The 16,864-nt window shown below is 36.3% G+C and overlaps 1 protein-coding gene across 1 annotated transcript; it reads left to right on the top strand.

Moving 5' to 3' along the window:
* The first annotated feature begins 537 nt into the window (after positions 1–537).
* onecut3a (one cut homeobox 3a) lies at positions 538–7,913 on the top strand. The gene is made up of 2 exons (XM_053513725.1): positions 538–1,519; positions 7,609–7,913. The coding sequence occupies exons 1-2, from the start codon at positions 538–540 to the stop codon at positions 7,911–7,913; spliced, it is 1,287 nt and encodes a 428-aa protein (XP_053369700.1).
* The last annotated feature ends 8,951 nt before the right edge of the window (positions 7,914–16,864 follow it).

Genomic DNA, 16,864 nt, shown 5'->3' with positions numbered 1-16,864 from the left:
ACTAGGAAATTGGCAAACCTTTTGTTGGGAAGAGCTGTGGAAGTCCATTAATAATTAACCATTTAGATATTTCACGCAGGCGCCAGGTTTATCAGGGTAAACCGAAGACTCAAGAAATCCCAACAACCCTGTCTTCTCACCGCCTGTCGGTCTGCGCGTGCACAATGATAAAACAGTTCAGGGTTATGGTTGGGTAGCTCATAACCTCTAGGATGGCTCGACACCAAGCCAGTAGTGGTGGGGGCGTCAGAGGCTTGGTGTTATCTCAGTGCTCACACAGACAGTCGGCGCACATCCTGACTTCCAGAACTACGAGGCAAAACACCAGAATGTAGTGTGGAACTGACGGACCGAGCATGCTGAAGTAAGTGGAGTAGAAGCTCGAATGCAATGCAGGTGTTCGGCACTGGGCATTGAGCTCGTTCCGGAATGATTAGCTGCACTGTGTGTGCATGTGTGTGTGAGAGAGAGAAAGAGAGAGAGAGAGAGCGCGAGAGAGAGAGAGAGAGAGAGAGAGAGGTGGGCATCTTTTGAGTCATGGAACTTAGGATGGAGAACATCGGGAATCTACACACGCTTTCACGTTCTCATCAAACAGACGATCTGATGAACTCTCCTCACGCGCACCGGAACCTGGTACACTGCCGATCATCCAGCATGGTATCCAGCATGGCCTCGATACTGGACGGGGCTGGGGAATATCGCAGCGAGCACTCGCTGTCCGCTCCTATGACTATGTCCTGCGATTCTGGCATGAGCATCAGCAGCATGTACACGACCCTCTCCCCGCTGCAGCACCTGCCTGCGATCTCCGAAAAATTCGCGCATCACCATCACGCGCACCCGCACCATGCGCATCATTCTCATCCTCATCACCCCGCGCACCAGCGCCTGACTGCTGGGAACGTCAGTGGCAGCTTCACGCTAATGCGCGAGGACCGTGGCTTGGCCTCCATGGGCAACCTCTACGCGCATTATCCCAAAGATATTTCCTGCATGGCGCAGCCGCTATCCAACGGCTTGGGTACGTTGCACAACGCGCAGCAGCCTCTTGGCGCATATGGCCCCGGAGCTCACCTCCCAAACGACAAGATGATCTCGTCAGGAGGCTTCGAGACTCACACGGCGATGCTAGGTCGGAGTGATTTCGGGGGCCACGGTAGCGGACTCATGTCCAACCTGAATGGCCTGCACCACCCAGGTCACTCGCAGTTGCATGCCGGTGGATGTGTGTTGTCGGACCGCGACAGGGGCACCGAGGCAGGAGGATCCAGCCAAGCAGAGGAGATCAACACCAAAGAGGTGGCACAGAGAATAACAGCCGAACTGAAAAGGTACAGCATTCCGCAGGCTATCTTCGCTCAGCGGATACTGTCTCGGTCACAGGGCACACTGTCTGATCTCCTGCGAAATCCTAAACCGTGGAGTAAACTAAAATCAGGACGGGAGACCTTCAGGAGGATGTGGAAGTGGCTGCAGGAGCCCGAGTTCCAGCGCATGTCGGCCCTAAGACTCGCAGGTGTGTATAGGTGTACTAAAAAAGAAAAAAAAAACATAAATATAATATAATTAAGGTGGTATGTAGAACAAATGATACAGTAAATAATGATTAAAACTCAAATGTTTATGTTCTTAATGCAGAATTTATTTTAGCAAAATGGACGTGATATTAATATCCTCTTAAAACCCCGAATGTCCCATCTTCATTACACACACAATGAAGATGGGATATACTGTATATGTATACTTTTTTTTTGTTGTTGTTGTTGTTGTTGTATATCTCAACTTCTTTCTGGTCGAAGACATTGATTGAATGTATAGTTCTTAGCTATGAATAAAGAAAACAGTCAGTATTAATTGCTGTGTACAACAGTGTCAGGGTCATATGTAAATGCTACACGAGGCCAAAATATTTTTTGCAGTGTGCTCGTGGTTACAGGTTCATAGACAACATAGCAAAAGAAAACAAAAGAAAATGTTATTCTTGTAATGGAGTAAATTTAATCTTAAATATACAGCTCACATAAAAGAAATGCCTTCGCAAAATCATTTGTTCTTTTACTACCATATTGCAATATTGGGGGAATGATACAGTAAACATTTACTCCTTAAAATTAATTCGGAATTCCGATATTTCTTTTTCTTTTTACTGCATTAAAAGGGTGTTTAAAAGCATGAAAACGTACCTCTTACGTGTACCACCTTCCCTTCGCCTATCTTTTTTCTTCAGGAGGATTCATTGACCAGGAAATGCTGGCATGTTTTATTTCTGTCCAGTGATCAGGAAAAAGCTATTGATTGTTAATTTGCGTATTTAAAGCAGTACGTGTTAATATAACCTTAGATAAACTTTAAAATTTAAGTGCCCCACTGTTAAAGCTAATTGCTCGTCGAGATAGTTTACACGCTATTTAAGTAATGAAGTTGTTAATGTATAGTAGGTTGAGCTTCTGGGACCAGTGAAGCTATAGTAAGGATTTGGGTTATACAAGACTAAGGTAAAATTGCTTTTTTGTATTTTACCACAATTGTGAGAACAAGCATTTTAAACTTGTGTTGAAATTTTTGTTATTTTTCACGGCGTCTATCGTATCGACGCTGTTACTGTTAATGCTCTTTAGGCCCTTTTTAGGTTTTATGTCTTGATATATTTAATCGTTATTCAATCAAAAATACTATTTTTGATCGTAATCCAGGCCCAATCTGCAACATATAAGAAGAAATCACACAAGACATCCAGTGTAATATTTATTTTATTAAAAACTTAATTGAGCCAACTTAATAAAAAAAAAAAAAAAAACGTGACTTGGATGAGCACAAATACAGTGGCCTCCGTGTGGCTGAACAAATGAGGCTGGTAGGTTTTTATTTACTCATTATAATATGCGCCTGTGTGCAGGTACTGTGTGGCACTAGGGGACTAGGTCTGGCATCAATCAATGCATTTAAATGAGATTCCTATTCCAGATTCATCAAAGTCACAAAAATCAATGCATTTGTTTTGCTTCGTTAATATAAAAGCGTGCGAGTTCAGTTGTCGGTGCTTTTGATGCCATTGTTTATTAGAATTTTACCATCCTTATAGCTATTACACACATTCTAGTTATTAAAAAATATATATTTGATATAATCAAAGTAGCACGTAAGAAATGAAATCTTTTATTTACTTTGGCATTAAACAAATTACTTAAAAATTAATTCGTCAAAAAAAAGATGACAGGATTAAAATAGATTCTTTAAAAATTCTATTACCTATGAAAAACAATTCGAATCAGCAGAATTCTACGAATAATCTCGGTGTATTTGGTCAGATCAATACAACAATCGATGTAGATAGCCAGGCTATCTATCAATTATTCCAGTTCAGCAGTCTCTCCCATCAATGCAGACCTTTTAAATAAGAAAGAAACAAATGGATTGTGTTGTAAGACTTCTAAAGTAATTACAAAAAATAAAAAATATAAATATTGTTGAAATACTAGAAAGATAATTGAAATACTTTGTCTTTATAATTTTCCAAACAGAAAACTGAAAGGGAGCAGATTTAAATATATAAGAAAATTCACATGTGGTCCAAGATTAAACCCGAATAAAATAACACAGAACACAGTCTATTTACGCTAACTAAGACTTTATAACCTACCAGTCTGATTCATTTAAGATATGGAATCCAGATATTTTTTTCGGGAAGAATTTTTTAAGACATTATTGAAAATAGTCAATATTTGTGTTAATAATTGATAAGGTCTTGATGTTGTGATGTATAATGATGGTGTATTGGAAATGCAGGTATGGTGGCTGACACTCTGGCTATAAATGAAAACATAGGACAGGGCAGTAGCATTAACTCATAATTAAATATTTATTGAAATAAATAAATAAATAAATAAATAAATACATGGGACTTTTCAGGACATAGACTTATTTTCTCGATTTTTCTTTTTGTTTGTTTAGTTTTTTTTGTGTTAACAATATATATAACAGATATAATTATTTTATCCCACAACTAAATAAATTTTGAAAATAATGGTTTACATCATTAGTCCGCTATAGAATTAAATTATATTTAACTCGACCTGCCTGTTGATGCAAAAGAAAGAACTGTGGTAGAACAGTTTCAGGAGCCCGAATGCTTGGCTTACACTCGGGTTTAGCTTAAGTGGAATGTCAACACAAACAGGAGCCACGTGAATATGGCTGTAGAAACACATCCCCAAGGTCCAGCAGTGTTGCCTCTGCAACGCGTAAAACACTGTGCATTGTGGTGTTGATGTGATCAATCCCCGCGCGCCATGCGGAGTTCTCTCGCCACGCCGATCGATAGGAAACAGCGACCTTTAAACACGATTGTAAAGAGGTCAACCGGCTGGAAGCAAAGGCTTAGATTGCATTTCAGAAAATTGCATTTGCATTTTTTAACTTACCAAAGCCGAATTTAAGAACAATGACTCGATCGTATGTTACGACTTAAAAGCATCGGTTTAACTCGATTTTTATTTTAGATATTTTATGTTTGTATGTAAAAATCAAATCAAAGTTCATTAGAGTTGATTAACGAGAAACCGCGTCATATCTCAAAGCAACAGAGGGCTTGGGGGTAATCTTTGCATCGATTGATTTGTTGCACCATGATAGAAATAAAAACAAATAAAAACAACCAATAATAAACAGAATAGATAAACAACTAGATAAACAAAATGCTTCCATTTTTTTCTCTTTTTTTATTATATTATGAATTAGTCATACAAGTACAAAAACATTAGCAAAGCTTTCAATTTAAATCAGAATATGTTGGCAGAATTCAATCATATTTGCCTAACAATCAAACCTTTTAATCTTTCTTTATATTTGAATTATACATATATTTATTTCAATTCCTGCCTTGAGGTCTGTGTGCAGGAGCTTGCATGTTCTCCCAGGGTTTGGTGGGTTTCCTCCAGGGACTCTGGTTTCCTCCCACAGTCCAAAGACATGTAGATTATACTAACTGGTGTTTCCAAATTGTCGATAGTGTGTGAGTGTGTGACTGAAGTGCTTACCTCATAAGTCATAAAAATGGGAATAAATACAATGGTCACCATTTGCCTCTACAGGAGGATTGGACTACAGACATTCTTTATAGAATATTATAAAGTGAAAAAATATTCACAAAACACAGCAAACACAGCAAAACAATATTTAGACCACATTGATCACCTACAACCTTCAGGTCTGAGGATTGAATCTCAGCCTTGGTTGAGCATGTTCTGGATGGTGGGATTCCTCTAGGTCACACACACACACACACACACACACACACACACACACACACACACACACACAGAGAGAGTCCAAGGTAGTGTACAGTATGATTGGGTGTTAGAGTGTGTGCTTGTGCCATCCAGTATATACCCATGTAAACTAAGTTCCTTAAAAAAAAATAGCAGTAGTGTTGCAAAAAAACATTAAACAATCTGATAATACTTTTATTAAATGCTTACACAAATGGTTGCTTTACACAAAGCTGGCTCATAACTTGATTTCCATCATATCCTCGTAAATTCAGCAGTATCACTATAATCATGGCTTGCTTGTTCATGTGCCTGGTAAAAGATTCTTTGGTCTCTTTATGTCTGATGTGTGCTAGATAATTTTAACAATTGCTTTGACTTTTTGGCCAGCACTGTTAGACACTTTCCGACATATTCTATTTGGAAAGTTTGTAGTTCTTAATTTTTTTTTTTTTTAACTTCTGAAAGTGCATTTAAAAGGCACATATACCAGACACTTATCTGCAGGAACTGGATACCTGTAAAATGGTCCAAATAGTCTAAAGATGACTTTCAAAATAAGTCATCTTTGGACATCTAAAATAATGTTCAGACATCACTACCGAAGCATGCTTTTTTTCACTGTAATGGAGTTCATGTCTCAAAAATATAAGCATGACTCTATCCCTGTATAAATGTGCAGTTTAATACTATTCACTCTTGCATGTATGTGAGTTATAGATGTATTTTTGTACAAATATCAGACGACAGATGCTCTCTATTTTGTAGTTATATCCAGCGTTTTTATAGCAGTAACTTAAGGGGTCTGGGTTGCCAGCTCAAGGTCTAATTGTCATACACACACTATGTGCAATTTGTAAATGCCAATTATCCTAACCTGCATGTCTTTCGACTCTTTGAGAAAACCGGCATACCCAGAGGAAACCCGCCAACCACGAGGTGAACATGCAAATAGACCAAAGGCGGGAATCTTACCCCAACTGTGGAAGTTCAGTAAATCACCACTGATTTGTGCTGCAAATCCTCATCATATTGACAATTTATTTTGTCTACTTATTGGAACAGCTTTTTAGCAGAGCTTTAGTGCTCATCATATTAAAATTTGCTAATATTTGTTTTAGCTATAATATAATAACTAAAATGGTAAAAATAGCTAATATTTAATAATCATATGCAAAATTACTATTCCAGTGTAGGCAAAATAATAGATGTGTCATTGAGCAATAAAAATAAATGAAGCATGTGCATCACTAGTAATGTGTAAAACAATTTTTTGTAAGAGTAAAACATTTGAACCCAAAAATGTATACTGCCACCTGCTGGAAAATAAGCATTGGTAAATTAGTGCTGGCGTCAACAGATTTTTTGTCACACTGACATTTGTGTTCAGCACAAACCGTACATAATAATCTATCTCTCATTTTTAAGTTTTATATCAATTGTATAATCAGCAATAATGTTTATGTATGTATGCATGTACAGTATGTATGTGAAGGGACAGTGCATTGTGAAAACCTGCTAAGACCGATGCTTAGTCCTTGGGTGTTTTGCCCCATATTGGCCAAGATGCCCAGGCTGAATAACTTACCATTTACACATTTTATAACACATTCAAGCATAGTTATGCTATAAGTTGGCAATAACATTACAATATTATATGACTTTAGCCACCAAAAAAGCTTCATTAAGCAGCCTCCTGTACAGGATAAATAAAAAATGACTTTAATAATTACGTTAGAATCTTGCCCTTCTATCTGTTACATTTTGTTAATACGTACCTATTGCAAACAGAGCTGGTTCATGCATTTTAAAAAAGAAGATCTTGATTTCTCTGCCAACCTATTAGTGTGACTTTAACAGACTTAACAAATTCTCAGTATTTGTACATTTTTGCGTAGTTCAGCAAACAGGCACAGTCTCAATAGTGGAATCTGAGAGATGACTCAGCAGATGAACAGGTTAGCCTGTTTGTCTGCTCCTTGGCCCTGCTCTGTATAGTCACTGATTAACTAGGCCTGTTCTGTTATGCTGAAGGAAGTGCGATGGACACTAGCTTTATCATCAGAACTACTCCAATTATCCATAAATAGTTAGTAACCAATATCCAATGACCAAATCTTCAAAGCACTTTTGTAAGTCGCTTTGGGTGTCTGTCAAATGCCTAAATATATAGTAACTGTAAAAGTAAAACCTGCATTGTTTTTGGAGCAAAACCAGGACTTTCAGAAGTTTAGCGACTGTACCTAGCTTTATCCCCATGTCCCCATTTTGGGTCATTGACAGACCCTCAGTTTTGATTTTATCTTAATTTTCATACTTTTCTCTGTTCTTTCTGCAGCTTGTAAACGAAAAGAGCAAGATCCGCTAAAGGAGCGCAGCACACTTCCTAAAAAGCAACGTCTTGTGTTTACTGACCTGCAGCGACGCACACTTATTGCCATCTTCAAGGAAAATAGGCGGCCAAGCAAAGAAATGCAGCTGACCATTGCACATCAGCTGGGCCTTGAGCTTACCACAGTGAGCAACTTCTTCATGAATGCCCGGCGTCGGTGTATTAACCATTTGCATGACGAGCACCAGCAACTCCATGAAAGCAGCCCGGGGCAGTCTGTCACCTCCACTGTCAATTTCTCCAAAGCCTGAGGAGGACAGTTTCATCCCAGGTGGCCCCAGATGTGCTTATTCCTTATTATACATAATGTGCCATGCAATCCCACTTGCTGCCAACAATCAGTATCACTTCAAGCAAGCTTGAAGCCACCTCGCATTTTTTAATAGAGGCATTGGAGCCGTTTTACAACAACACTACTAACAAGTAACACACGGGTGTGTACACAAACAGACCAAAGTTAAACAGGGTAGGAATATCGACAGCAGCGGTTGGCTTAATGGTCTATCGATGACTTCTCCACTGATCTTCCCCCACATACTAAGGCAATTAAGTACAACACGTTACACTAATGAAAGTGAGGAACTGAAGCATACCGTATGTCTTTTCTAAGATAAACACTAAAGAATGAAGCATACTTCACCCGTCCCAGCAATGAAACTGCAGACATGTTATTTTAATTTATTTTGCACCCATGGATCTGGCAGCACTCTCAGGGGCCTTTAAACCACTCTTATCAATAGCTACAATAGCTTCTTGTCAAAATAACTACAAATATGCCTGTGTACTGCAGGAATGCCCAGTCTATATACTTACATTTAGCACATGACAAACAAAATATCTAGAATCAAAAGGATTACACTGCCACCTGCTGATCATAACAGCACATTGCTGTCAAGTTAGTAAATTACTACTGAAATTCTAGGAATTAATTAAAGCATGATGTATGCTTGCCATCATCTGACCAGGTTGGTAGCTGTTGTTTAAGTAGGGTGACTGAAAAAAAAAATTCTGTCTGTGTAAATGTCAGAAACTATTGAAATCTTGGAGACAAATCAAACCTCGGGTTAAGTTTTCTATAAAATATAATGAGAGGTAAAATACAACATCAAATGTGCCAATAATATTCGCCTTAATGTTATTACAAAGCTCCTTGTTACTCCTTGTTATGCCTGTACAATAATAATTATCTCTACTCCTGTGATCTGTGATTAAATGCCAAAAGAAAACAAAAACAAACAAAAAAATAAGGGACAACAAAATGTTCCTTTTTCTGGGATTTGATGCATAATCTTCTTCTTCTTTCGGGTACTCCCTTTAGTGGTCGCCACAACAGACCATTTGTCTCCATTCAAATCCATCTATCACGTCTTCTTGCTTGTCACTCCAACCTCCTGCATGTCCTCCCTCACCACATCCATAAACCTCCTCTTGGGCGTTCCTCTTCTCCTCCTGCCTGGCAGCTCCATCTCTAACATTCTCCTCCTAAAACACCCCTTATCCCTCCTCTGCACACATCCAAACCATCTTAATCTGGCCTCTCCATCTTTAACTCTAACTCTAACTTGCACTGTCACTCTAATATACTCATTTCTAATCCTGTCCATTTTTGTCGCTCCCAAAGCAAACTCATGAGATCTTCAGCTCAGCTTCAGCTCCCAGTTCTGCTTCCTGTCTTTTTGTCCAAACTGTACAACACTGCTGGTCTTACTACTGTCCTGTAAACTCTCCCTTTCATTCTTGCTGATAATAGAGTAGAATTTCTTTTTCAACCAGTGATCTATTAATCAAGTGTAAAATAAATTGACAATGCCACAAGAAGAAAGTGAACCTTTGGGGGGGAAATCATAGTGCATTCTTTCTAACGATGTTTAACAATGATGTTGAGCAGGAAAAAAAGCAGTGGACAACATTTTCCACACCTTCAGCATTCCTTTTCATTCTGGGATTTCAGACAGTAACTGAAATCACCCCATCCGCAAGGTTCATGGCTTAAACAGACGTGCTGCACAGCTTCCAAAACAAACAAGATAAATATTTTGTAGCATTTATGAATTATATCATTGCTGGGTAAGGTTTCAGGAATACAAAAGACCTTGAACTTAGTTTGCTCTAAGTTGGACGCCTTAGAGGTGGCATTCATGGCACAGATCTGGCACAATTTCATGTGATTATGATATGAATAACCTTTTGTTTGCAGTGAGAATCTCCCTCACTGTGCTGGGTGGTGCATTAACCAGCTACTGATACCAAAGATTTTTCTGCTTGCCAGTCCGGTCCAGTGTTGTCAAGGGAGGATTATAGCACACAACAGCACAAATAGGGCAACACTTTTCATTGACACACACAAATACACATGCACATATACAAACAGTGCAGTTAGACTGCAAAGTGCCACACTGCAAAGACGGAGGTGGCAACTATGCAAACAGTTGAGTGCCTTTTTCCTTCAACCGCAGCTTGACGTACACTTAAAAATGTGTCTAATATTTTTTATTATGAGATTATGATGGACATAAAGTTTTTAAAGCATAGCTCTTTGTCATGTTTACTAATATTTAACTCTTATTTCATTGACAGGTAATTTAGCAAAATTGAAACATTTTAGAAGATAGAAATGGACTTAATTATTATATATTAGCTTAATCATAATCTCAATGTCTCATAATAAAAAATATTAGTTTAAAGTTTAATTTAGTTATAAAATTTGCGAATAGTAAGTATTTCTGAAAATGCACTACGCTACAAACACTGTACAGTACATAACGCAGGCATGATGAAACATGAAACCAGGGTCAAAGAAGCATACACAAAATACAGCTAGCAAAACTAAATTTAAACTTGTTTAAGCACTTTATTTACAAAAAATAAAAATAAAAAATAATTAAGGAATGTGGACAAATCAGTATTTGCTTCTACAGTTTGTTACAAGTTTATGCAACAAAGGTAATTATAATTATAAGTTAAATAAGCGACTATAAGTAAATCTTTTGCAAATTGATGGCTTAGTGTAATTTCAGAAGAGTACAGTAAGTGCCCCAATCTAACAAAGCTCTTATTGTAATAATCTCATTATAATTTAATCAAAAACATTTTTAAAGGTTTAAGCAAAACAATTGTACAATTTTATGTTTTTTTTTTAATTAATATTGATAAAGGGAGTAAGAGACATGTTTCTGTATAATATAGTTCTTTTGTGTGTGTCTATAATCTGCGAGAATTGTCAGTCAATCAATTTTATGCCCTGACTGGTCTTACAGTACTTAAATCAGATCCAGTTAAAAAGTCAAGGTTGAAAACTGTAAAACTGAAAAATAAATAAATAAGATAATAAATACATTTCTACAGAGCACTATTAGAGATATTCATAAATTAAAGATGTTTTAAAAGCATGATTATAAGATTATTATCATTGCATCATTTACATCGCATCATTGCATCAAAGACCGATCTACAGTCTAATGCTAAAATTCCATCAGAGCTGTTTATAATCTTTGTGACTATTTTAAACTAGACCTGTTTCAATTAAGATCTTTTCACATCTAATCACTAAATAGTTGAGAAACCCATTTAAAACATGATGATGTAATGCACATAATCTCCCCTCTTATATCCAAGTAATCCTACCCTATGGAAAACACACGGACCTGGCAAGCTTGTGTTGACAATAAATTCTGAAATACCTCAAATGTTTTTTTTTCCCAAGTTTATGTAACCTAGTTAAATTTATCAATAATTATAATGATTAGTCCAGCAACTTGTGACTTGAAACTTTATACTGTTTTTTTTTCATAGTCTGTGTTCTCTTTTCTTGTATGTATGTAATTGCATTAACATTTCTTAACATGATGAAGACATTTTGAATGTTACCATAAGAGATAAAGCTATGTATTAAGGGAAAAAAAGGTTCAGTTTGACTGGACACATTTTTGGAAGTAATGTTAATGTGTGAATTTCAACTAAAGCAAATTTCTTCTATAGATTTGAAACATTATTCTCCCCCTTTTCCCTTTTAATGTCATTCAAGTGCCCCAAACAAGGTAAATAATGGCAGAGCAACATATTTGAATATAGTACAGACTAAAGCGAGAACTGTCTGGACTTTAAACCAGGCTTACACTAGCAATTTGGCATGTTTTATTAAATTTTGATCTCCACACATCCCAAACAACTAATTTGCTTATTAAGAAAATGTTGGTGTTTCTATTATTATTATTATTATTTCTTTACTGTATTAGCACTTGCCTTACATGATCCTCAATTCTTGTGATTAGCAATTACACTTCTCACTCTTCTTTATACAAATGTCCTTCCATTTTTAATTTTGAAAAATATATGAATTGACTGACTGAAATCAGTTACTTGCTAAACAGGCTATGAATAGAGAATATGAAGAATTTCAGTGGTCACATAAACAATGATGTAAAACAAAATTAGCTAATACAGTATGTTCTCATTTTGCAAACAAACTGCATGACAAAATTTTTTCATGACAAAATTGTCTTTTAGTAAATATGTATAATTGTTTGCATTTGTCAAACCAAACTAAAATTTCTGGTGGATTTACAATATATATATATATATATTGTCTTCATACTGGTGTGAGTATGTTGATCTTCAGTAAAAAGGAAAACATGTTTACGTCACAGCTTATTTGCATTTAGTAACTCAAACTCCATAATCCATAAAAGCTCAAGAACATGGAGGGCTGGAATCATGAAATCAAATTTCAAATGACTAATTTAGCAAAATGTATCAGTGTAACAGAACCTGAACCGTGGCTGGTTACGTGAACTAGCGTGAAAATGTTTTTGATAGAGAAAAATATGTTATACTGTAGGTCTCACTGGATAGGGGCATCTGCTCATTCTAACATAAAAAAAATAGGATTAAATTTAAATTTAACAGTATATTTCATATATAATTGAGGAATATTTAATTAAAATGATGTAAGTTATTCAAGAACGGTGAACAGTTTAAAAAGGTTTACATTAGGCGTTATGTGTAAACATACACACATTCAGCAACATGAGTACGATACACATTTTAAAAAGTATTTAAGAATACCAAATGTCTCGTGTTGATGCCCCTAAGAATGATTAACAAATAAATATAACCTTATACATCTCGCTAAATAGTTCAGGACTGTCATTTTCTACAGTCTACCTGATCGTACAATAACCAACTGGCCTCCACATCAAATGTTATACCGAACCTCCAGCCTCCTAACACACAGTATGACTGCAGATCCATTCCTGCTTTGCGTTATCACCCAGATAAGGATGGGTTCCATGTTGAGTCTGGTTCCTCTCAAAGATTTCTTCTTATTGCCATATCAGGGAGTTTTCCCCTCTGCACCGTTGCCCTGGGCAACAGGGACAATATGATCATTTTGATTAAAGCATATTTTCTTACATTTCATACACATTTCACAATGATCACCGTTTAAAGCACTATACAAATAAAACTGAATTAATTGAATAAATGAGCCCTGTGAAAATCAAATAAATAAGTAAATAAATAGGGCACAAAGTTCAACTGAGATGGAACTGATCATAATAAATTTCTAATATGTCAGAAAAATGAACTCAACATTGTGTAATGTGAGCAGCGCTCTGATATGAATATCAGAACCCTAAGCATTGCTCACTGATGTCTTGGCTATCACCGGGATGTTACAGTCTTTTCGTCGGTTTATATTTATGCTAATAAATCTTGTCAGATTTAGACTGAGGTCAGGCCAAACAGGCCAAGCAAGCTGAGATGTGATTTTCCCTATTTCATCAGTGATGACAGTTTGTTAACAGAAGTCAGATGGTAATATTTCTAAAAAGTGTAAGCCTGATCTTAAAAAGTAGAGGGCTTGTAAGGGAAGGGTGAGACTGGTTGGGCAACGTGGGATTAAAATCCTGTTAATGGGATTTTTATTATTTTTTTTATTTAATGTAAATTGATTGTGTGCATGTATTGTTGCAATTATATGTCTTTTTCACATCTAAAGTATATTGAAAATGCAATATGATCTTTTGATGTTACATGAACCAAAGTTTACAATTAACTTAATGTTCATGTTTTCCTTGTTTGTTTGTTTTTTCTTGTTTTGAGTTCCTGGTTCAGGTTGAAGCTGGTTAAAATATTTTATGTCTTGTGAATTTTAATAACTGGTCATCATTTATTCACTCGATGCCCTTAATTTAATATTAGCAAAAATACTAAAAAAAAAAAAACTACAAAAATAAATGCTCTTTTATCTACACAAGTGCAGGCTGAATTAAAGATCTACACCCCGACCTGCACTGAGGGCTCCCTCTACTATAACCCATCAAATCAATTATAAATACAGTAATGTGAGAAGACAGCCAGTTTCACAAAAAAAAAAAAAAAAAAATAGCAGATTGAACAATCTGAGAAGTAAAGTAACAAAATTAAAACAAGCCTTTTAATGTACATGTTTTTAGAGATGACTAGCAGTATTACCCATCATGCACTGGTAATGAGTTTGTAAAAATAGCTTAAAAGCTTAAAGCTAAAAATAATCTGCTGATGTTTAATGTAATCAGTGATTATTATTATTATTATTATTATTATTATTATTATTATTATTATTTGAGGTTGAAGCCCACGTACATGTCTGTGTGTCTCTCTGTACAGCAGAACTCTCTGTCTAACTTATTAATACAAAGAAATCCCATTCTGTAAGGTTGAGTATCTTACGCCTTGTTTACACTAAGTTGTCCTTCTTTGGTGGTCAGACAAATACACTCCCTGTTCGGTAATCGGAGAGTGAATCACAGATGAGAAATGGAAAAAGTAGATCAAAGGATAAAGATGAAGTTTTGTCTTAAAACCACTCCAGCGTGTTAAAATTCACTTATACCACTTCAGCGCTGTTATTTCAGCCAAAGTGAAAATATGAACTAATCCCAGTAAAAATATTCACTTTATCTTTTCTAATTAATATCTATTGGTGCAGGTGTTTGTTTACTTTGAGACAGTAGCGCATTAGTAAATTATTTTACAGTAAATTATTAAATCCCACACATAACTGTTCATAACATCACTTTTACTCTACATTTAGATTCACTTATGGTGCAGATTAAACTTCAGACAGATATATACTGTAAGTACTGCAAAAATTCTGTCCAGCAGTCGATTTAAGACACACCCACAGTTTGAGGCATGAGCAGTACGCTGTCAAAACTTGCGCTTTATAATCCGGTACAAAACTGCTCACAACGTCTCTTCTATTCTATTAACATTTTGATTTCATTTATGGACTGACAAGGTTTCATTAAATTCAATCCCCGCAAATTTGTATGATGTGATTAAATCTGGCTGGACAGATGTATCATGTCCTCCAATGTATGAAATGCAAAGATGTTATTGAAAAAGTGAGTTCTGACCACTGTACAGTACAGACAAAACCTCTCTTTTACTGATAAAGATGTTATATTTCACAATGTACAGCCTATGATAAGTGTCTAAATGATATATACCCTAGATTAATCATTATAGACTATCTTATGTACATTGTGTCATTTGCTATTTGTAAAGAATAGGAACTGCTCCATTTTTATCTAAGGTTTAGTCAGACTGTAACAAGCTTGTGCCCTATGTAAACAGGATGTAATGTCCTATGTAATGTTATACTCTAGAACTCTAGAAACTGTAAATCATTTTAGAAAACCAATATCCAACTTTACTCTACATGCAAACTACAATATCTTCTTCTACAAACCAATCAAGAACGATATGAGGGACACACGTATCACTGGGAACACTGCTTATGGGGGAAGAACACATCCAGAATAGGATACCGGTCCATCAAAGGGCATATTTACAGTACATATCAATTAAACATAGATAGTGCTCTGAATAAGAGTCAAAAGAAACAGAGAAAAAAAATGTTAATTTGAACATTATTAGACATAATTGTGCGCCAATTATATATACATAATAGTGTGTCATCACATTTTACAACTCATTAAGATTGGCTCTTGCACTTCAACCCCAGTTTTGTCCATAAAGATCTGAACAGTGATGTCTGGTGGTTTCAGTGGAAAGTTACTTTTTACTGCTGCATGTTCAAAAAAAATAAATAGAAATCAACAAATTACACAATGTAAAAATAGATTTATAACATAACCTAATTTCCTTTTATAATTTATCATAAATAAAAAAAATCCTATTGTTAGGTTGTCAATAAATGTACATGTTTTAGAAAAAAAAATTCTGCATAGGTAAACACAAAAACAAATAGCTTTATTATTAGTTATTAATTAATTATTAGTGCTTTATTATTAGTTATTGCTTATCCCAAACCTTTGAGCGGTACTGTAAGGTCCTGGTTCACTCACTCATTATCTACACTGCTTAATTCTGTATTCAGGGTCGCGGGGACCTGGAGCCTATCTCAGGAGGCTTAGGACACAAGGCAGGGTACCCCCTGGACAGGGTGCCAATCCCTCTTAGGGCACACACACATACAGTACACACACTCATTCGAACACTACAGGCAATTTGGGAACGCCAATTAGCCTAACCTGCAGGTCTTTGGACTGTGCAAGGAAACTGGAGCACCCGGAGGAAACCCACCAAGCACAGGGACAACATACAAACTCCATGCACACAGAGACGGGAAACAAGCCTGGCTGGGGAAACGAACCCGGACCCTGAAGGTGCAAAGTGACAGTGCTAACCACTACACCATTTCTTGTTACTGTACATTCAGTAAAAAATATATACAAAAGTTATACCTTTAATTAACACAACGTACTGTACAAAATAGAAACTCTTACATTGTGTTTAGTCTCTTTTATAGAAATGCATTTTTTTTTTTTTTTTACCTTTCTAGGATAATATAATGCTAAAGTTACGGGAGTGTATTTATATTGTGTTTCTCATATGTTTATTGGGAAACCCGTCCATCCTAGCTCATAGAGATGGCACATCTTCAGGTCTCAAGGACTTTGTTTGGGACAAATTGTGATGAGGAGACTCTTTTCTGGTCCATGACTGTAGCTCGACCGGTTCCTTTAGTGAATGGATCTACAAAAAGTACAAAAGTCGTTCACTGTACTGTATGTAAAATATTTTATAGACATATTCCCCTCCTGCCATAAGCTTAATAAAGAGGCCCATTTACCTTGTGCTTGTTGGGGTTCACCAAGATCACTTTAAAAGCTCGTCTTGTTATGGAGGGCAG

Source organism: Clarias gariepinus, chromosome 15, assembly GCF_024256425.1.
Source record: "Clarias gariepinus isolate MV-2021 ecotype Netherlands chromosome 15, CGAR_prim_01v2, whole genome shotgun sequence".
Classification (NCBI taxonomy): domain Eukaryota; kingdom Metazoa; phylum Chordata; class Actinopteri; order Siluriformes; family Clariidae; genus Clarias; species Clarias gariepinus.
Note: the sequence above shows the minus strand (reverse complement) of the source record. Positions and strands in the feature narration are given on the sequence as shown.